Source organism: Diabrotica virgifera, chromosome 5 (genome assembly GCF_917563875.1).
Source record: "Diabrotica virgifera virgifera chromosome 5, PGI_DIABVI_V3a".
NCBI classification, from domain to species: domain Eukaryota; kingdom Metazoa; phylum Arthropoda; class Insecta; order Coleoptera; family Chrysomelidae; genus Diabrotica; species Diabrotica virgifera.
In genome coordinates this window covers 148,656,216-148,680,344 of record NC_065447.1, presented here as the reverse complement: position 1 = coordinate 148,680,344, position 24,129 = coordinate 148,656,216, and the positions used below count along the sequence as shown (strand labels likewise).

General features: G+C 32.7%; 1 protein-coding gene across 1 annotated transcript in view; it reads left to right on the top strand.

Annotated features, from left to right (window-relative positions):
* The window catches only part of LOC114335054 (uncharacterized), a 418,463-nt gene that overhangs the window by 387,527 nt on the left and 6,807 nt on the right, over nucleotides 1-24,129 (top strand). The window contains exon 3 of the mRNA XM_050650439.1: nucleotides 12,160-12,480. Within this exon, the coding sequence (XP_050506396.1) occupies nucleotides 12,160-12,480 (321 nt within the window). The remainder of the gene's footprint in view (nucleotides 1-12,159; nucleotides 12,481-24,129) is intronic.

Here is a 24,129-nt window from a genome sequence, read left to right as displayed (position 1 = left end):
TTTATCTTAGTAAAATCTATAAGCGAGCGGTTTACCCCCATAAGCAGAACATAGATCGACTATTTTTTTTGTATTTGTACTGCACGAAACCTTTTTTATTCGAATCTATATATTTTTCAAAGTTAAAAGTATTTTTTTAAAATTTTTTCCAAGTGGGCCGTGAATTGTTATTAAATATCTTATAACAAAAAAACAATTTCACGAACATCTTCGAATACATTTTTCTTAGGCGTTTCTCATGGAAATAAATACTTTTTTGGTTTGGTAATTTTTCTAAAAATGCTTGTTCGAGCCATTTACATTTTTTATTGGAAAAATCCTTGAATTGATTTTTATTTCTAAAACTATGTTTTTAGCAAGATAGAAACCAGTGATCATGCAAGGTTCATGTTTGTGATTGTAGTTTAGTTTTTTCTTTGTTGGTTTGGGTTTAGTGAAACATATCCTCTACTTTCTCTCCTGTTAGTGACGTAGAAAAGATTGAGAGTTCATAAATATAATTGTCCTCTTGAATTTAGAGTTAGGACATATAGAAGCGAAGTGCCCCTATTAATTGCATTTATAATAGTTTACATCATCAGAAAGGAAGATTTTTTAGGACATATTTTCAAATTTAATAATTATAATAATAAAAAGAGGTTTAGGTCTTGGAGTGGAAAAAGTACGCTTGGCTTCGAAAATTATTCCTGGCTATATTAGAATCTTATATACCTGGTCGAAGAAAAGATATTGAAGATAACAAATCAATACGAATACTTTTAGGTGTTCTTCAGTGACACTGTATTAGATGACGCGGGAAGATAACAAATTAAAACAAAAACTTTTTAGGTGCTCTTCAACGACAGTCTATCTATAGGATGGGCATCAAAAGTTTAGTAGCTAGTGCAATTAATTTATTGATTTCGTACACGAATTTCCCCGTAGCTATTCAAAAATTTTCTCCAAAATATCGTTTTTGGCGAGGTAAATAGATACTCTATTATTTTATATTTTAGAGGTAAATAATACACTTCTGGGCTGGACTAGAAATCTAACTGCTGTTACTTATTCATGTACAGTTTGTCAAACTTGTTCCTAGGTTTAAAAAACTATGCCTTTATTTCCTTTATATATAGATGGAAATACAACTGCTTGTTCCTTAGTTGGAAAATTGGGTATTGTTTGTTTGGAAATTACTGATGAGTAGGTAGGATTTTGGCGGATAGTTCGTTGAATTAGCCATTGAGGAGTCCCTGCAGTCAGTAACTCCTTCAGTTATTACTTATAGTATTTTATAAAAAAAAATGGGGAAATATATTTCTCCATATTTCCCTAAAATTTAATTTCAATGTTTAAAAATAATTAGTTTTTGCGGTCCTGTTAGAGTAATAAAAATTGGTAATGATTTGTCCAATCACTTGATAAGTACGACGGCTGTTTCTATCGTAGGTTAATATTAAGAAAAGCTTAATGTTACTATTATATCTTACCATTCAATATCCTCAAAATATTACGACAACTTTGCTTACATATTTCGCTGAAGTTCAACAAATAACTATGGTACTATTCATTATTACGAGAGGCACAATAGTTAGTACTATATTTTGCAGTTTGCAGTAATTAAAATAAACTTGCGGAGGGCGGAGGCACTTTAAGTCGACTGCGTGTGTATCTCTAGTGTGTAATTTTTACGGTAGTAATTTTAAGGGTGGAAGTAGAGGACTTTAGAATCGTATTGTCAGTATTCTTGGGGTGTATAGATACTCGGACGACTTTATTGGAAAAGGGTTAATTTGATTATATGTATATGTATTATTAAATGAACTTTAACTTAAAAACATCTAGCAGAAAAATAATTTTGTGTGAAATAAGTATGTGTATGTGATGGCATGCAGTTTAAATAATAATAGGTATCATGTGATTGCAAGTAGGAGTCGTTACATTATGTTTTTGAAAGGACACCACACGCATTTTAAGGAAAATAGCGACTAAACTAATAGTATTTTTGAATGGCAGTTTTATGTACTGTCAAATGTTATTTCCATAATCTTTAATCACACTTTAGGTCGTTATTAATCAAAATTCAGAGTTGGCCCAATGATATAAAATTATTGTAATTTCGACACGAATCTATTCATGTCAATTTTATTGCATTTGAGTGACATTATACTTTCCATAAGAAGTGTGCAGTGTCATTTTTAGTTTTAGCATTTGCTACTGCTTCTTTCGCTTCCTTTTTGGCAATCGATACGGTGGTTTTGAAGACCTACGTACGACCTATTTTCTTGCCACTATTTATTATAATTTTCTGTTCTCTTTTGTTTTCCTTGTACTTTGTTGGACCACCACCAAGTCTCTTTATTCTCCAACTTACGTGTTGCTAATTCAAGCATATCATCTCCAGCTTCATTTCTAGTTTCAAAGCATATTGCTTTTACGCTTTGTATTTTGAGAACGATTTCCGGTGATGAAATCGAAACGTCAAATATTACTATTTTAGTAAATTATTCCTTATTCTTATTCCTAACAAAAGTAGTAAATTAACTTGTGATATCTTTATTTTTTAGTGACTTTTGTTTTATTATTAATAACTAAATCCTATTAAATTCTACTATATTCCATTTAGGAAAATGAAGGTAGCTACATTGAGTTTTTTTTATTTTTTCTTAGTTTAATTTTTTTTTCTGATTTTGATCCAAAGCGAGAAATTTAATTTAAAAAAATTATGTGTGAGAAACATTATATTTTTCTTTGGGGTATTCAAAATCACAATAATCTGTCGTATTACCTTTATAGGCCAGGGTAATAAGACAAAAATATACCCTGTTCGTGACACTTCAGCAGCCAGGGTACTGAAGCGTTTTTTCGACAGGTAATACCTATAGGAACAAATTATAACTATTTCCTGCGTAGGATCTGGCGGCTATTTTTATTTATAGATAGATAGATAGATATGTTTATTGTTTCTAATGAAAAATCATATAACAAGAGGTTGAGTACAAATTATTACACATAAATAGTCGACGCTTAATGGAGATTTAGTTACAATTATTCATTTAATATAAATTAACGCAATCTGAGTGCATTAATAAAAAATGTACACAGTTCCTTAATCTCAGTGGGAGAATGGGTTGTATTTAAAAACAGAAAAAAGCTCTCGGTATTCTCTACAAATGATCGAATAAGGGGTGATCTAAAACACGAGTATAATGGACATTCCAACAAAATGTGGGAAAGAGTCTCTAATTTGTGTAAATTACATATTGAACAATTTTCAGTTTGGTCGATGTGATACGAAAATCCCTTTATAATAAAATTTTATGTAAAGTTTAGAGCAAAGTCTGATTTGTGAATAAAGTCTTGTAATATATATGGGAGTTTTTATTTGTAAATAGCTTTGCGGTTGCCTATTGTGTGAGAAATGTTTATAGTACAAAGAATAGCGAGAACTTGTTAATGCTGATAAGTCATCTTGGAAGAGTTTTTCTTTCATTTTTAATAACAAACCGTTTCTTTGATGCCTCAGTAACCCCCATGATAAATTTTTCCCAAATTTCTTTTGCATCAATTTCAGAAAAATAATTTTTTAGCTGAACTACCCAGTTATAATTCTCATTATTGTCATTATTGTTACATAGCTGACGAAGACGGTTATAACAAATTCTTGGATACCTAGAGGAGTCCATAAGTAAAATTCTCTCAAGCCAATTAAGTGATATTTTAAAAATTAAGTATTTTAAGTGAACTTGGCCAACTTCTAGCCTGACATAAGTATTGGGGGTATTTTTTGGTAGATGCAGCAGTCTCTTAAAGAAATTAGTTTGAATTTGTTCTAGAGTATTTGAGTAGCGCAGACCCCAGACAGATATACACTGAGAAAGACAGTTTAAAATAATGGAATTATATAATGTAATTCTCGTCTCCCATGAATTTACTATTGCATTAGACAAGAGGTTCATTACTGCTCCTATAGACTGCTTGGCTCTAGCAATCGTAGTAACGGCCATCTCTCGAAATAACGAGGAACCACTAAACGTTAGACCCAGATACTTAAATTTATTAACGCTTTCAAGTTTTTGACCATTTAGTAGGAATCCTCGCTCTTTGGAGAAATTGCCACCCCTCGAGAAGACTAAGATTTTGCTTTTGGAAGTGTTTATAGTCAGTTTATTCTGTGAGCTGTAGGTTTCCAATATTCGTAATTTGCGGGTCATGTCAACTTCTGATTCTCCTAATATTATCAAATCGTCGGCATAGAGTAATAGAAGGATATCAGTATTACCATTAATATTAATTCCCTTTGCCCCTGCCTCCCTAAAAAAGGCCTCCACATCTGAAAGAAAAATTGAGAACAAATTTGGGCTTAAGCATTCTCCTTGAAGAACACCTTCCGTTATTTTATATTGTCGTGACAATTGTGAATTTGAGCGAACCTGGAAGGTAGCCGATGCGTACAGGAATCTAATTAATCTAATAAATTTAGCGCTAATGCCACACTGAAAAAGTTTGTTCCATAACAAGATATGTTCGACTGAGTCAAATGCTCTTTGGAGGTCTATAAAAGCAGCGAAGACTTTTCTTTTCTTAAGTCGCAGTTCTAGCTGAACAGCTGAAGTGAGGGTAAATATATTATCTAGACATCCCCTGCCTTGACGAAACCCATTTTAACATTCTGGAATAACGGAAGTATTGTCCAGCCATATCGTTAATCGATTAGATAATATCTGCGTGAATAGTTTAGTTAAACAGTTTACTAGAGCAATTCTTCTGTAATTCTCTGGATCTTCACGGGAACCTTTCTTGTGCAACATTGTTAATATAATATTAGACCAGGCTGAAGGCATAGTTTCGGTATCCAGAATACGATTGTACAAGCAATTTAAATATAATAGCCAATTATTTGGGAGGTGTTTCAAGAACTCAAATGTAATATTATCTAGTCCGGGGGCTTTGCCATTTTGGCATTGTTTTAGAGTATTGCTAATTTCTTTAAGAGATATAGGGGCGTCCAAAATAGGACAACGAACGTCAAAAAAAAGAGTATTATCGACAATTTTCTCTTGCGAAATATTATTTAAAAATAATTCCCACGTGTGAATGTCTAGATTAGTTTTAACTGTATTTCCCTTAAAATACTGGATCGTTTTCCAAAAGTTTTTTTGATCGCGAACGTTACTTAAAGCCTGCGTAAAATTGTTTGTATAAGATTTTTTCTTGTTATCAATCATTGTCTTATACTGCTTTTTACTAACCAAATAAGCATTTTTATAATTTGGTAGAAAGTTGTTGATTTTTGCTATTTTCAAATTTTGCTGAACAAATTTTTTTGAGTTGTAACATTCCTGATCAAACCAAGGTTTATTATTTTTTCTGGAGTTCTTTGGAGTATTAAATAATTTTTTCGATAAGCCAAGAAGCAAAGAGGTGTTAGTAATTGTTTCAACAAGCTTTTGGTATGAGTTTTCCAAGTCTGGCTCAAGCATACAGTTTAGTGAGTTTTTTAAAGTATGATAAAATGCTAATGCGTAGTTTTCATTCCAAGATGGAATTAATGTGTATTCTGGATTGTTGAACTGCTGTGTACATTTTTTATTTATAGCTGACGGTAAATTTAATATCAGCCTTAAAGGGAAGTGACTCCCAGAGGAGGCAAAATATTCCAAAACCTGGAGACTTTCTACTGAAGAAATTTGAATATTTTGCATCCATAGCAAGTCGACAACACTATTACCTGCAGAAGCACAGTAAGTAAATTGACCCGGTATGTCACCTTTAGTTCTCCCATTCAAGAGAGTGAATGAATTTTCGTCCATAAAGTTGAGAAGAATTTCACCTTTGCGATTAAAAATACCGTCACTACTTATTCTATTAGCGAAAATATTACTGTAAGAAATTAGTTCTAGTGGTACTTCACCAGAAGACCCCATTCGGCAATTGAAGTCTCCACCTATCAAAACAGGAGTGTTTGGATACGCATTGTTTACTTCTTGCAAAGAAAAATTGAAAAGTTCTAAAATGCTATCAATGTCTAAGTTAGGCTTAAAGTAAACATTGCTTATAATTATCTCCCAACTGTTACAGGATATTAAACAAGTTAACCAGTACAGTGACTTATCTAAAACACACACATTTAAAGGTTTTTTCACAAAAGTTATTAAACCTCCACTGGCCCTGCCGCGAGATTGATCACGAACGGCGTTAGAAAAACAAACATTGTAATTGTCCAAAAATATGGATGATGGCTGATACAACAACCATGTTTCAGATATGCAAAATACCGAGATGTCCCTAGAAAAATTAGAATTCACGAAATCTTCAATATGGGAAAAGCCAGTAGAATTCCAAAAAGCAATTTGTAATGATTGCTATTTTTCCTGTGAAGTTGTGGTATTTTTTGATGATTTTGATCCTCGGTCTCTTGGTGGTGATATTTCTTCATCCCTGCTTCTTTTGGAGCTGTTAACATTTTCATTGGCTGCGACAATTTTTGGAACATTGTTAATGTAGCGTATGGTAACAGATTTTCCATCTCGCTTGAGAGAATCCAGTTCTTTTCTTAAATTGTTCAGTTCCTGCATTTGTAAAGGTGTTTGGTCTGCTTTAATAGATATATTTGGGTATGTTTTACGACAGAGGTTATTTTTATTGCGTAGTATGTCCCTAACAATATATTTTTTACTCATTTCGGCTCGAATTGGTCGATTTTTACCATGCACTGGTTTTCCAATTCTACTAACTGATGAAATTTGTACTTCTTTGCCGATATTTAACAAATTTAAAATTTCTAGAGTGTTAGCCATATCTGAATGTGAAGTTGCATTAAGCTCTGGTAGTCCGAAAACTATTATGTTGTTTTCTCGCTTAATCCTTTCACAAGTTTCAGCATACATTTCAGGCAGAGAAAACCCCTCGGGAGAACCACTATTGGCTATTTTTTCAACTTTTGTAGCTAGATGATCGTGTTCGATTTTTAATTCAGATATATTATTGATACATAAAGCAATTTGGCTGGCATGTGTTGCAATTTGTTCATTTAGATTCGAGATAGATTGTTGGCAAGCACTAATATTTTGTTTACATTCCGAAATTCCATTTTTTAGATCATCAAGTCTCCCCATAAGTGCATTAAAATGGGATATATTGAGTGATTGTGTACAATCAACTTTACAATGATTGCAAATATGCTCCTGTACGAGTTTATTTGACGGATTTTCGCTAAGCGATGTACACTTTCTATGGGCGACGCTTTTACATACTGAACATGAGACTTCATCGGGGCCTGTTAGAATCGAGTTCGAGCAAACAGAACAAGTGGGAGGCATTGTGGTTGACCGTGAATTGATAATAATGGCAATGAATGATTGATATCAGTATAAAATGTCAACAATTTTGATTTGGCTAAATTAAATCCAGGTTTCCTTTTTGGTATTCGAATGGTTTTCACTTGTAGTAAGAAAAGTGTAACTTACAGTTTGTAGTGCAGCACACTGAGTGGCCTTTTTTCACTTTTAAATACATAACTGTTAAATTTCTTGACTTTACGCACTATACTTAACAACATACATGTGTTCACGTCTGCGGTCGGCACTCAACTCCAATCTTTATAAACAATTAACTGTCAAAAAATAGCATTTTCCCCTTTTTTTCAAATCAACGGAAAACAGTGAAAGTTATAATTTTTTTAGTACAAATATCTTCGATATTATGGAAAAAGCTTTAAAATGACGTACTACAAAGTTTGATATACTCATTTATTGTTAATATAATTGCGAAAAAAGGTCGGAATTGCAAAACAAAATATTTTCTCAATAACTGTTGTAAAAATTAATGTACAGCTTTGAAATTTTTGTCAAATGAGGGTTCTTTGGTGCTTAATATGTGATAAAAATTTCAAAGCGATTCATTCAATTGTTTAAATTTTATTCAACTTGTTTTTCCCAGAGAGCATTTTTTTTGCAATAATATAAGTCAGAAAAAATGACCTTAGAACCATTCCACAGGTGTCAAATGAAAGAGCATGAGCTACATTTTCAACATAGTTTAAAGAAGTGAATAAAAATGCATTTATTAGTAATAAATAATTATGCAAAACTATCGTCAATTTTCCTTTATAAACTTTTTGAATAACTTTTTCCAAAAAAATTAACTTTTTTACCCTGTTTTAAGTGCACAACTACCAAGTAATATTATCTATATCATAATTGATAAAAAATTGTAATAAATATGTATAATAATTTCTTATATAACAAAATAAAAAGTTTATAAGGAAAGATTTACGATACTTTTGCATAATTATTTATTACTAATAAATGCTTTTATTCACTTTTTTTAAACCAAGTTGAAAATATAGCTCATGCTCTTTCATTTGACACCTGTGGAATGGTGCTAACGTCATTTTCTTCTGACTTATGTTATTGCAAAAAAAATGCTCTCTGGGATAAACAATTTGAATAAAATTTAAACAATTAAATGAATCGTTTTGAAATTTTTTTAAGCACCAAAGAACCCTTATTTGACAAAAATTTCAAAGCTGTACATTAATTTTTACAACAGTTATTGCGAAAATAATTTTTTTTTGCAATTCCGACCTTTTTTCGCAATTATATTAACAATAAATGAGTATATCAAACTTTGTATACGTCATTTTAAAGCTTTTTCCATAATCTCGAAGATGTTTGTACTAAAAAAACCATAAGTTTCCCTGTTTTCCATTGATTTGAAAAAAAAAAGTGAAAAATGCCATTTTTTGACACTTAATTGTTTATAAATAAAAATGACCGCCAGATCCTACGCAGGAAATAGTTACAATTTGCTCTTATAGGTATTACCTGTCGAAAAAACGCTTCAGTATCCTGGCTGTAGAAGTGTCATGGAAAAAACCTTATTACCCTGGACTATTACTTACAAACGACATTTTATACCTGCTACATGTGTGGTTGAGGGAACTGCAAAATGTTTTAAAATGACCTATACTTCCTACTCTTATTGTCTCCAAATAACGATTATGGTATGTATACCAGCTAGATATATGGCCACAAGGCTTAGCTATTTATAAGTAAAATTGCGGAGGAAAACTTTTAAAACTATAATTTATAAATCATTATAACTAATTACGTAACAAAGCAATCGTTAAACGAAGCAAATAACGTACCTACATGAATTGTGTACAAGAGTTGCAAAATGTTATGTAGGTATTTTCTACAAGCATGAGTCATTACATTATTTTTCTGAAACTTAAACACTTTTGCAAGAAATACTTGGATATTTTTTGTTATACATACGTATTGTTGTATAATTTTATCGGAAAAATTTTGAAAATTAATTTATGTCAGAGACCACGAGATCATAGATTTTCATCGCCCTGTATATGACCAAAAATTGTAAATAGTATAATTTAATTAGTAAACAGTGTTTCGCGGAAAGTGGAAATCGTTAGTGATTTGTTAATGGTTCTCTGAACAGACTTATACAATTATGCGGTAGGATTAGAAAGTACATTTATTTCGCTTAGAAGTTAACAATAGGACGTTTACAAATGATTCTTAGAAGGAGAGACGATAAATACGATGGTTGAGTTTTAGAATATCGTCCCTTAGCTTACAACACCTCTCAAGTCGAAAATTAACGGTTTTGACGTATACATACCGTTGGATAGGTCTGCTCATTGCGCATCTAACCATTTGTCACATGATTTAGATTTCAGTCAATCAGATGCCGTAATTCAAAAAGTAGTGACACCGCGCAAGTCGTCAATACCTGTATCATGGTCAACACCGCACAAGTCGCTCGTGATTATATGTTTGTACGTGAGTTTTACTGCTGAAAAGTCTAGTATCCAAGAAGTTTTTATTGAAGATTAATAGGTAAGCTATAAAATAAAGTAATGATTCATTTACGCATATTAATATAGAAAAAAATGATAATAAAATAACTTAAGCGGTGTTTACTAACGGTATTTTTTTTACTTAGGCGGTGTTTCAAAAAGTAGTTTTTATCGTCTCCTGTAAAGTTGGTAAAAATAACTTATGCGGTGTTGTTAACTAAGGGACGATATAAGGTTTTTTGGTTAGCATGTAGAAAAACAAGAGTAATTTTGGTGTCTCCTGGAATTTGATAAAACAGAAAAGTTGTATACAAAAATAATCTGTTCTTGAAAAATGAAAGTATGGATATAATGTGTAGAGAGGATGTTTTGTGATTTGCGTGAAAGACGGATGGAAGGGGAAGAGAATGTTGAATTTGAGATTGATGAGGAAGAAAGTTGCACTGTGTAAAGAAGATCTGAAGAGACCAGTCCAGTTTTTGAAAAGTAGTAGGTTTATGTAAAGTGGTGAAGTTGGTGGCCGTGATAAGCAGAATCGTGTTGAAATAAATCGTTGATTGAGTTGAGAAGTTCAATATCCTCGTGTCCGAAGAGATTCCAGTTTTCTGTCTGGAACGAGTAGCCGGGTTATATCAGTTTGCACAAGATATCGAACAGAGGGAAAATTGAGGAGAGATTACGAGCGAGTGCTGTTGTTTATTTGTGAAACAGTTGGTACGAGAAGGACCGTCAGAGAATCCAAGAAGCACGTGTGGGAGGATCCAGGACTACACAATCCATAAGAGGAAGGAAAGAAGAGAAAAAAAGGTTAGTCAGATTCTTTGAAAAAAGGAGAGAGTGTTGTATACCACATACCATATGTTTTTTTGTTATTGAACAGTTCTACAGCATAACACAGTCTTTAATAAATTCAAAGACTAAATAAGTAATCTATTCAAAAGGAGAAAATTAAATTTTGTTTTTTTTTTCTATAATACTAAGTACAGTCTACCGAATCATTTAAATAAAATTTTTGGAAAAAAAGGAGATAGCAGAATTCAAGATAAATTTATTAGATAAGAAATAGTAACAACAAAATCGATTTTAGCATCCATTTAAATCTTATATTTATGGTATTTTAGATAAATAAATAATATTTCTAATTTTTATATGACATTGAGTGTATTTATTTTCTCTATTTTGTCCTGGAAGAAGTAAACAACCAGAGATGCTAGAAGCCACAAACTAAAGGTAATAGATTAAAATAAATTAGCCCTGAGAATAAATCTTATCAGGAGAGTTTTATTTAACTTGGTTTTGTTTCCATAAGTAGTAATTAATATAATTGGTTAATTAATTGAAACTAGAATATGCTGATCAATCTCAGAACAGAGAGAAAAGGTACAGCATAACAGTATGTTATATTATTTTCGTTCACTTTTTAATAATTATATAAATACTTAACCTATTTCGTATATTAATGTATTACGGCGCGGCAGTACAATCACCACGAAGAAGACATTGAGATAATACAACACCACGGGAGGCAGCACAATCATACCCAGGGATTAGGCACCATCTGAAGTTCGGCGCAATCGTGCCCTCAGCTGAACGTATTTCAGGTAAAATCGGCGCAATCGTCCCATACCCATAAAAAACTATAACAGAAGATTCTAAAATATACTGGACGTCCTATTTAAAAATACATATATTATCCATATGCCTCAGAAACTATACGTTCGGCAACGTTGAAAATATACAGTTTTAAATCGCTGGTCCATCCAATATACATAAAAATATCCAACATTTTCTTACTATGTCATATGGGGTGTTACCAATGAACTGTCAACACGGATGGAATAGGCACGAAGAAAATTAATGCGGCCACGATACAAGAGAGAGGTCCTAGAGAGAGAGAGACAGAGAATGGGCAGGAAAATTTGACAGGCCGTGTAATTTTAGTTGCCTATATCAACTTAAAACGGGGAAATGGACCTCATATTTTTTTAACTTTATTAACATAACTTAATTTTTAAATACTGCCTATCAGCCCTAGTTAAGTAATATATACCAAGTTAAAAAATATGAGGTCCATTTCCCCGATTTAAGTCTATATAGGCAACTCAAATTACACGGCCTGTCAAATTTTCCTGCCCATTCTCTGTCTCTCTCTAGGACCTATCTCTTATATGTTGGTGGCAATCTCGCTTCACTATTTGAATGGGACGGGGCCATTCCATCCGTGTTGACAGTTCATTGAGTGTTACAGATATCTTTATGTTTCCATAATTTACGCGCGCACTGTAGATCTTAGTTTTAAGAAGTATCCCGATGGTCTTCCAAAATACCCTTTTTTAAACAGGTTTTTTTTGTTACAGATCAAAATTTGGCCTCAAATTTCGACAGCTGACCCGAACCAATCACTTCATTCAGTTGATCTACGACGACGACGATCAACTAATAGACTGTGAGTTTGGTCATGACCAAAACCAAACCAAAACGTTCCTATCTAGTTTTAAACGTGATTTAAGTAATTTAATAACTACCTCAAATTTAACTGTTGAATCTCTAGACGGTAAGGAGTTACCTCGGGCGTTTCTCTGGATGAACTATTCACATCTCAGGGATGATTGTAAACACAGGCACAGGGAACTTAGGCAGAACATAAAAAAGGAGCGAGTGTTCCTAGATAATCAAAGGTAAGTTAAAATTAAAGGATTAATAAAAAATATACTTAGGTTTGTTAAAAACTATGCTTTTTCTACACCAAATGTTCATTTTAAATATCATTTTTTTCTTTGACGCTATTTTTAATACAGAAAAATGTAAACAGGCGTGGGGTAATAATGCACTCTGGTTACATTGGTGGTGTGTTGTGCAGTTTGTGCAGGACATGATGTTGATGGAAAAGGGATTCAGCATTGATAGAAGGATACAAATTATGGTATGTGGGGAAAAGTAACACTAGGAATGGAGTTGGTATAATTATAAAGAATGAGTGATATAATATTGTCAGTGAAATTGGTATTTGATAAAGAATTGTTGAATATTCTTTATCAAAGGATATACATGAGTAAGAATAAAGAGACCTGTTGATGGTCAATAAGAAAAATAAACAGTAGCAAGAATTTAAGTTGGACAATATCTTCAAAACCATAAGGTAGCCTAAAAGGAAGTAGTAGTAGCAAAAGCAAAAGCAAGAGCGTATACAAATATATACGATTAAGTTGGTACTAGGGAGGGTGTGTCAAAGATATATAAAACAGCCAAACATAGCGAAAAGAAAGTAAAATATTTTAACCAGAAAGTATGTATGCGGGACAAAAATAATAGTGCACTAGAAATAAACAAACCAAGACACGTTGAAAGTTACAAAGAACACTCCCAAATCATGATTTACAATGTATATACATTGTAAATCCCAAATCATGATTTACAAAGTTAATACATTGTAAATCATGATTCGGCAGTGCTCCTCGTAACATTCAAAGTGTCTTTATTGTGCATATTTTAGCATAGACGTTGACTGTTGATTTTAGCATAGACGTGTTACTAAATAACGGACAGAAAACCAGTTGAACTAACAGAGACAGCAACAGCAATGTTCACCAAAGTAACAAACCAAGAAATTGCTAAAGCAATTCAAAAAATAAAGACAAAAGTAAATCAGTGTAACTGATCACAGTGTGATATTCTTGGAAAGCTTTAGGAGAGCTGTAGGAGAGAAAAGGAACAAGTTTACTAACATGTTTATTTAACAGGATTATGAAAGTGGGATAAATGTCAGACGAATGTGTAATAATAATACTCAGGTATTTATTAAATATTATATTTAATAAAAGGAAGATTTACAATCTACGTTACATGACATGTTTATTATGCTCTAGCCTTCTAACCTATATCTAACTTTGTGCTTGTGCCAAGTCACGCCTCTTCTTCTTTATCATGGCCTATTACTACAGAATGGAGAAGCAGTATATCTGTTTGCAAAAACAAAGGAGATATCAATGCACAAACCCAATGCCATAAAACTACTTACGCACATTATGATGTGGGAGCCTGTAATTGTAATGGATAAACGGATACATACATAATCGAAATATCAAAAAATCATTTTGGATTTATAAAAGTCCGGTGAACAGCACAAGCAACCATTATTATATGATGTAAAGGCTACAGGAATAAAGGTATCGCTACAGGAAAAAAACAAACGCTCAAATAATTGTATTTATTAATTATTATTAGAAAGCATATGATGAGAGTTCCTCGAGAGGTTTTATGGTGAATATATAAAAAAAAGATAAAAAAGGAGTTCCCGCTAAGTCTGTAAATATTGTGAGAAATATGTTTGAGTGAGTAAGAACTAGTGTTAGGACGGGTGTGGGAGGGACTGATAAATTTCATGTAAAAATAGGATTGAATTAGGGCTCAATGCTCAGTCCTTATTTATTTCCATTAGTGTTGATAACAGGAAAACTACAGGTTAACATTCCCGGTGCTTAATGTGTGCTGATGATCTTAGTACTAGTAGTATTAAGCACGAAAACTGAAACAGTGGAGACAAGCTCTTGAATAAAATATTTAAAACTTAATAGCGCTAAAACAGAGTATGTATTTGGTACAGTGGCGTGCGGTAACTTTTTCTAAAGGGGAAGCGATTCAATAAGGACATAAAAATATTTTCTTAAGGGTCGAGGGTTGGGCCACTTCCCAAGTGGCTTAAATGTGGCACTAAATCCTACCCCGATCAATGCGTGAGGCACTCTATTGCCGCTATTTCTAGTGACTATAGTGACTTATCATTGATCTGTATTGCTTGCTCGGGCCTTAAGTGCTCGCTCCGGGCTTCGTTTCCTAAAGAAGAGATCTATTTAATTTTTTTTTAATTCCTAGGCATTTTCCACAACACACAACTTTTAACAATATGACACTTATTTATACTTGAGCTCTATTCTCCTATCAACTTCTGATAATTGTTGAATGCGGTCTTTTTCAATGGACTTGTAAAGTCTGCCTTCGCTTGTTGGATTTCTTGTAAAACTTTTAATGCATTTTAATACTGAAAAACTTCGTTCAACTGATGCACTTGTGACTGGGATAGTTTGTAGTAATTCACACAACTTGGACACTTCACACAGGGACTTGTTTAAACCAGTAGTTATAAGAAATGCCCAGATTTCTGAGTATATCTTTATCACTAATGTGATTTGTTTCATAAACAACACTTAACGTATAATGCAAAGCTGGCATATCAAAATATTTTCATTATTTAATGGTAGTGAAATGAATTCCTCTGTGGGAAATTTTGATGAATTATAATTAGAAATATTAAATAAGAATATACAGTAAAACCTCGATATAACGGACTGATTGGGGGGACGGGGAGTCCGTTAAAGCCGAAAGTCCGTTATATAAAAATACTTTTAAAATAAAACAGACTATTTAGAAATGTGTCCTCAACTTGCTATATTAAAAAGTTTATTGAAATTCTTTGTAAATTACAGCGTTTGGGGTCCACCGGGACCCCGTTGTTATGCAATGTATCTTGGTAAGGGCAAGGTTAAGTATGTACAATATTAACAGGACCTTTTTAATTTTTTCACATTTGATCGGATTTTTTGTCCGTTATATCCGAAGTCCGTTAAATAGAGGTCCGTTATATCGAGATTTTACTGTATTATATAATTCTACAAATTTTAATTCGTTAAAATTTTGAAAGCGAAAATTCATTTTTTGCAGAATATTATCAAAAGGTCTCTCTGTTGTCGACATTATCAATCTTCATTCTTTTTCTTTCATGTCAAATCCCTATTTTCAGTTTTATCCCAAATATTTTTAAACTGCTCTCGTTTTTTAATTATCGTATTATTAAAGTCATCAGTTTGTCTTATACAAAATGCAATCAATGTCAATTGACTTCATCTGTAAAATGTCAAATAAAAGATCGGTAAAAGGAAAAATCTCTGCAAAAAATTTAAATCGAAATATTCTTTAAGCGAATGTATGTATGGTTTGTTCAACAGTAAATGGTTTGAATTCAATTAGTGCGGTCGTAAATATTATTAAATTTATCTGAGCTGACCCATTAAGCCACCGAGGTAGACAGAGTTGGTCTTTTGCAATTAACACTGACTAGACGGTACTCCCATAATAAAGCCTAAAATAAATTTTACCTGAAACCGGGCCTTTTATACTATTATCGGTTAATCCGGGCTGTTTATAGTGGTAACTAATTGAACTTAACCATTTACTGTTTAACATACCATACCTAAGCACCCCTTAGCAGCAGTAACAGTCAGAGCATCCCACTTTTGGACGGCGATCGAACGATCGCTTCCGCAGGTACCAAAATTCGCGCGACTAGTGGGTGCCGTCATTGAACCCTGACCAATTTTTAAACGGGACAACTGCATGACAAGCGGCGATTTTGAGATGCGCTTCTGTCAGGGGTGGACCGAATAGTTGAATTGTGTGCATAGTGCATATTGAGTTCCTTCCTTTGCGATTAATTTTTAATATTTTTCAATGCCTATTGCCTAGGTAATAATATGTAGATTACTGGGATTGAGGAAAAAATTTTGATAATTAAATATTAGTTAATAATATATTTTGTTATATCGAAGTATATAATAGGGAAACGGTGCTTCCCCCGCTTCCATGGACCGCACGCCTCTGAATTGGTATATTCATTTGAAGAAGGAGTTACTACTACAAATAAAATTATGGATTGTAGAAAGTAATCGTTTTATTTGCCTAGGATCGGTATTATACAGGTTGGTAAAAATTTTTGGAATAAATTCGGTATTTTGTAAGCCGGCGACTTTAAGGAAAAATGCCGAAACAGGTCGATTTTTATTTTCAAATTATGAGTTATTATTGGCGTATATAATATCATACTAGTGATGACATCCATCTGCACGTAATCGATTATTTTTTTATTGAGAACGGGGGGTCGTATGCTAGCTCATTTGAAAGGTAATTCAATTCTCTATTATATAGTAATGTAAACATTAGCACAAATATTTATACAGGGTGTCCAAAAACAGTTTTTTTAGTTTAAATTAATTGACACAAAAAGAAGAATTTATGTAATTTATTTAATTCAGATTACATTTTGTTGCAGTCAGAAAACAGAAATAAATGTTTACTTAACAAATAAACATTCTGTTTCACTTAAATTCAATGTTCAAGCTGTCACCCACGTCCTTCTTGGCAGTTTGAACATTTAATTTAAGCGAAACACAATATTTATTTGTCAAATAAACATTTTTTTATATTTTCTGACAGCAGTTAACTGTATTTAGAATGAAATAAATTACATAAATTGTTCTTTTTGTGACAATTAATTTAATTTTAAAATTTTTTTTAAGACCCTCTATAGATAATTCTATTAATATTTATATTACTATACATATAGAGAATTAAATATCCTTTCAAATGAGCTAGACACGACCCCTATTTTCATTTAAAAAAATCAACGAATACGTTATCACGCCCATATTGATGACGTTACTATTAGGATATAATACGCCAAAAATCATAATTTAAAAATAAAAATATACCTGTTTTAGGATTTTTTATTAAAGTCGCCGATTTACGAAATAACGAATTCATTCCAAACATTTGTATCATACTGTATAATAATAATAGAGAATAGATGGCGATGCATGCAGTAAAGTAAGGGAGATTGGTGAAGTGGAAGGAAGGGAGTGTTGTGTTTTGTGGCGGAAGGTCCCACTGAAACTGAAGGAAATATTCTCTAAAACTGCCTTAAAACCAGCTATGATCTACGGCACTGATTAATTGGTAGTTAAACTAAAAAGGAACAAAGAACAAGAAAATGCTTAGATGGAGATTAAAGTGACAAAAAAAGATTAAGAAATGTTTTAGAGAAAGTCCAGGATTTGCATCAATGATGCCAAAAGGGGAGAGTATACTAGGGTGGTTCGATAAGTACTTAGCCTTTAAAAGAAAACGAACATTTTGGAAAAGTGGCGATTTATTTTTGAACGAAGTGTCTTTTTTAGCTCGATACACTTGACCCAACGATCCCCCACCTTCTTTAACTCGTCTGCAAGACACCTTTTCTTGAGGTCTGCAAGAATAAGTTGTACAGGCCCAAATCTGGAGAATGCGTTGGATGAAACAGCAGTTTGTAGTATATTTCGACCAATTTGGCCATGGCGGGCGATGGCAGAGGTGTGAGCCGTTGTCATGGAGGAAGAGTATTTTTTCTTCGCCAATTGGGGCTGCTTTTTCTGAAATTCGGCGTTGAATCGGGCCAATAATACGGCATCGTAATGCCCTATGATCGCTTTGCCCTTTTCCAGGAAGTGAATATAGATCACGTCTTGTGAACCTCAAAAAATGGTGGCCATCACCTTTCCGGTCGATTGGACAGTTTGGATAGTTTGGCCAGAGATTGGCCCTCCACGGAGCACGTTCGCGGGATGACGTCCACTGTATCGACTATTTCTTGGTCTCTGGTTGTTATAAAACAACGTAGAAACTCATTTGGATTACGATTAAATAGCATCAGACACTGCTCTGAAGTTGTCTCATGGTCGCATTTCTTGTTCGGACATAGAAAATGCGGCAGTCATCGCGCCGACAGCTTTTTTATGCCCAAAATTTCATGTACGATATGATTAACGAGATCTTTTGAGATGCCTACTGTCTCAGCTATCTCACACACCTTCAGGGAGCGGTCTACCAATACGAGATCGTGGATTTCTTTCATGTTATCCTCAGTGGTAGCCGTTTTCGGGGCACCCGGGAGTGACTTATCAAAAATCGACGTACCACCACGTTGAAACTTCTTAAACAAATTTTTGACGGTTTCCATCAAAAGATCAGAGTCACAGTTTGCAGAATTCAACCGCTTTTTAATTTCGCTGTGGGATTTCCCTTCTTAAAACAAGAGTCGAATCACAGATTGATATTGCTCGTTTCTCATTTTTCTTAAATCCCCAAACACACCCGTTTACACACGCGGTCAAACCAAAACTGTGAGTCCAATTGCCAATTTGGCTGATATTTTGACATAGGCCGTCTACAAGAATGTATTACACGATGGTAGATTTCTCTTGCGACAGTGGCGCCATCAGGTAGAGAGGCTAAGTACTTATCGGACCACGTTGAGATTGTTCGGGCTTGTTCAACGTCGAGACGCTAATCACCCAATATAACGAATCGATGATCTGCAATTTTCTGGAAGGAATAGGAGAGGAACGCCAAAAGAAAACCTAGAAGAAGACGCTACTGGTAAAGGACAGTAGGTATAATATTGGTAGGTATGACGCAAGATAGAAACTTATGGAGAAGTGTAATTGGGGAAGTGGAATTAGGGAATAGGGATGTTTATTTGTTTTGACTTGATGTTTGCCAACCAGTAACACCATTTTATCTACGACTGATACATAATATATGTATTATACTTGTGGTGTTTGCAATATAATGCCATATAATAATCCCTTAGGGATTAATAATGCGGGATTAATAGCTATTAATCCCTCTGGCACAACAATCACAAAATTCACCACGGAAACAAAATAATCAACCTCAAAAAGTGTCACTGTCAAACGAACAGTATATTTGACAGTTTGTGTTGAGATGGACGAAAATGAAGAATCTTTTAATTGTACACCACCAGAAATTGTAGAACTAGCTACAGCAACAGCATCTACCTTAATACCTGAAACATCGAAATCCATTTATAATAAAACGTACGCAACCTTCAACGAATGGCGTGTTCGAAGTCAACACAGGTAGCTGAAGGATACATTGATCAGTCTATGAGAAACAAGGCAACTACAGCAGATACTATCGCTAAAGAGATAAACAGTAATGTACCATCTTCTTGTTCTACAGCAATCGAGATCCCAAATATTTGTATTAAAACTCTACTAAAGTTAATGATGATTCTCAACCAATTCAGTTTATTAATTGTACTACACTCAAAAAAATTTAGTTCGTAATATTGATTAACAGTGATTATTGAATAGTATTTCGTTCTCACAACAATTTAATTTGTTGTTTCAACGAACTTTTAGACATTGACGAATGTACTTGGTTATTGTCACAATGATTGAATAATAATTGTGAGAATAACTAGAGTACATTAATCAATAACACTCAATTTATTCAGCCAATAACTTAGTTTCGTATATTTAATAAATAATGTTAATTGTGGCAGCAACTCACGTTCTTGATTTTGTAGATGACAAGCAATTACCTTGGTTTATCGTGACAACGTACAGATTTCATTAAAACAATGTACAAATGTTGTTAATATAGAGTAATATATGATTATTGAATAGATGTACACTGATTGTTGTGCCAACGAATGCATTAATTAATCTACTACTGCCTTTAATTCCCACAATCAATGCGTTAATTGTGACAATAATCGTGGTTGTTGAGACAATAAATGTTTTGCTTGACCATTTGAAATGTAACGGCTTTTCCTTGAAAGTGCCGAATAATAATTGCATTTTGTTTCCAAGTGTAGTCCGTAGTAGAAGGAAGATAAGGATAAGATATTACTTATTTTTTATATTTGAATAAAAGTAAGTTTTTTCTGATAAGGTAAATACGGGAGAACATTCTAATTAAAAATAAACTTGTCAGTGTCTTAGGTTTGTAAGTGTTTACTTTTAATATTGTCTTGTGATGTTATTTATAAGATGAACTGAAAATGAATTTTCGAATCCTGAATGAAAAAAAATAATTAGTATTTTTGAAAATTTAAACGCAGAATAAAATATTACAGTATTATCGAGGGTCTGACGTCCCTGAGAACTTCTATAATGATTATTTTAATAAGTCACACGGGTGAAAAATAGAAAATTTAGTATGATTTTTTTATTTCAAATATACTATTCAAAAGAAACTTTTTGTTTATTCTAAGGGACTTTCAGCCCTCAGTAATAATGTAGTCTTTTATTCTGCGGTTAAATTTTTTAAAAATACTTATTAGTTTTCTCAGGATTCCAAAAAAATGAATGCGTTTAAAAATAATTCGATCGAAATTTTGCCCCTGCGCTCTCAAAAATGATTAAAGTGTTATACATTTTTGAAATCACCATTTCAAACACTTTTAAATGAGCTGTCACATGATGTACTTTCCCATTAAAAAAAAATCAAAGTTACGCCTGTCACTTGAAGAGGGATCGTGTAAAGTTCGAAACATTGATGTTATAATATACTTTGATAATTTTAAAAATCGACCTGTCTGAGCGTTTTGCTTATGTACTAAAAATAAATAAGTTAATAAGGGGGGAGTGTAACACTTATTCCAGTGCACTGTATAAGCGATATAACGTAGGAAAAATGAAAGAATACCCATGAACGAACATATAAAACACGCTGTATTTTCCTGTCACCGTGTCACACAAAAAATTGGCCAGCGCAAGTACATGTAATAATTATTGTTACATGTACTTGCACTGGACAATTTTCTTTGTGACACGATGACAGGAAAATACAGCGTGTTTTATATGTTCGTTCATGGGTATTCTTTAATTTTTCCGACAATAATTATGAGAAATCACACAGTGTAAAGTCCTAAAGGTTAAGGACAAAAAAGGGGATTTAAAAAATGATTATTAATCAATATCATACATTGGGCTAATGCATTCAGTAATAATTATTAATATAAAATACGTTCATAGTAGGAATGAACGAAACTGATTGTAAGAATGAATAGAATTGCTTGTAAGAATAACCGCATTTATTGTGGGAATGAACGGAATTAATTGTAAGAATAAACGGAAATAATTGTAGAAATAAACGAAATACGTTAGGAGAAATATCACTGTTATTGGCACAACGAATGGTCTTCGTCGGTCAATTAACGACGTTGTTGTTTCAATAAATAGTGTTCGTTGACTCAATGAACTGAGTTCGTAATATCAATAAAATGATATTATGGTATACATAATGAATGTTCGTCCATTCAATAAACGTAATACATTGGCTCAACTAACGAAAATAATGAATTGATGAACATCGCTTTGTTGTTCCAATAAAACCAAGAATTGGACAAATTTTAAGAATTGCGTTTGTTGTCTGAATTAACATTTTTATTGATATTACGTACCTTTTTCGTTGAGTGTATTACTAATTTTAATGTTTTTAACAAATAAAGTTGTTCATTAAAAATCTTAAATTAATTAATTTGTCGTAGATAAAGTAGAGTATACTACTCGCAATAATGGCTCTCATTCCCTCGGAATGTTACTCCCTCGCCGCTAACGCGGCTCGGTTCGTAAATATTCCTCGGGAATAATAGCCATCATTATTGACTCGTGGTATAATCTACTATTTTAATTTAATTAAATAAAGTTTAGAAGTTTTATTAATATTAATTATTGTAAGAACGAATTCGTTTCTGAGCTTATAGGCTGCAGTGTGGAATTATTTCTTCCTTATGATCGTTCGCTATTGAGCCAACAGTGTCAAAGGTGATGTAAAGATCGAATTTCTTTTCCGACTTGCTCGTGTATTCGGTAAAATGCTTGTTAATTTCTTTATTACGTTTTATAATAGTCCTTTTTGTCCTACAAAAAATTAATAAAAGTCATTAATAAATATTTTCAGGGCTCAGTCTATAAGCCCGAAAACTGATGTATTATTACAAAACTCCTCATGTGACAGAGAACATTCAATCAAAAAATTTAATTGTTGTAGCTTCCTAATTAATGATTGTAGAAAAAGTATAGTGTAATGAATATTTACACTTTGAATTTATAAATTGTACCATTAGTCCTGTCGCCAGTGGGGGTACAACGGCCTCCTTAATTCAGATAGACTTACCCAAGTTATTTTTATGTATTTTGACCCGTAGAATACGAATTTTTTGGGTAACAGTCAATCCGGATGTCGATAAGATTGTTATAAACAAAGAACTTGAGGAATCACATAACAACGATTTTTTGCAAAACAAAACATTTTTTTTTGTCTTTTTTGAGTTATTCTAAGCAAAAAATGTTTTTACAAGTTTTTTCGTAGGATGCATAGTTTTCGACATAAACGCGGTTAAACTTTCAAAAAATCGAAAAATTGCAATTTTTGAACTCGAATAACTTTTGATTGAAAAATAAAATAGCAATTCTGCTTACCGCATTTGAAAGTTCAAGTCAAATTCTATAGGTTTTGATTACTTTCATCGCTAAAAATTAATTTTTTTATTGTTAAACAAAGCTATAAACACATAGTGATTGAATGATGTTTTCAATGCATTTTTCATTTGAAATCGAACGGGTAGGCGCGCATACATACAATTTCTACGTAGAGTACGTACATTAAAACGCATGCATTTGGCACGGGAGACACAATGTGTTTATGGCTTTGTTTAACAAATAAAAACTTAATTTTTAGCAATGCAAATAAACAAAACCGATGGAATTTGACTTGAACTTTCAAATGCAGCAAGCAGAATTGCTATTTTATTTTTTATTTAAAAGTTATTCGGGTTCAAAAATTGCACTTTTTCGATTTTTTGAAAGTTCAACCGCGTTTATGTCGAAAACTATGCATCCTACGATAAAACTTGTAAAAACATTTTTTGCTTAGAATGACCGAAAAAATACAAAAAAATGTTTTGTTTTGCAAAAAATCGCTGTTATGTGATTCCTCAAGTTCTTTGTTTATAACAAACTTATCGACATCCGGATCAACTGTTACCCAAAAAATTCGTGTTCTACGGGTCAAAATACATAAAAAAATCTTCGGTAAGTCCATCTGAATTAAGGAGGCAGTTGTACCCCCCCCTGGCGACAGGACTACATATATGATTTTATGTTTGTCCTGTTCTGCTTTTTTATGTCATGCAAATAATTAGAAATTGAGGTAATATTATATCGGATTAAATACACGTTTATATAATAAATTTGACACATTTTAATATATATTTTAATAGCCATTTATTATTCTATATAGAAATTATCTGCCAGGAACTTCACAATTACAAGGTTTCCTTCAACATGCAGTAATTTACTTTAGGTAAAATGTGATGTGATCGTTGAGCCGGATCATTGATCTAATTCTAACTACATAAAAGCAAAATAATATCAGAATCCCCTGATCGGGCTCTTGGAATAAAAGCACGAAACATTTCCTAACTTCATATTTGCAAACAGCTTTTTTGTAAAAAATAATATTCTGTTTGGAAAGCTTTTTTTGTAAAAAAAGGCTTCTGAAAAACTCAAACAGAAAATAGGTTGGAGTTCGATTATATTTATATCAGTAGATTATATACAGTGATAAGCGTGCTAATAACCGCCAAAATAACGCAAAAGATGGAAAACATATTGAGTTGTGAGATAAAAAGAAATGAAACTAGTAGA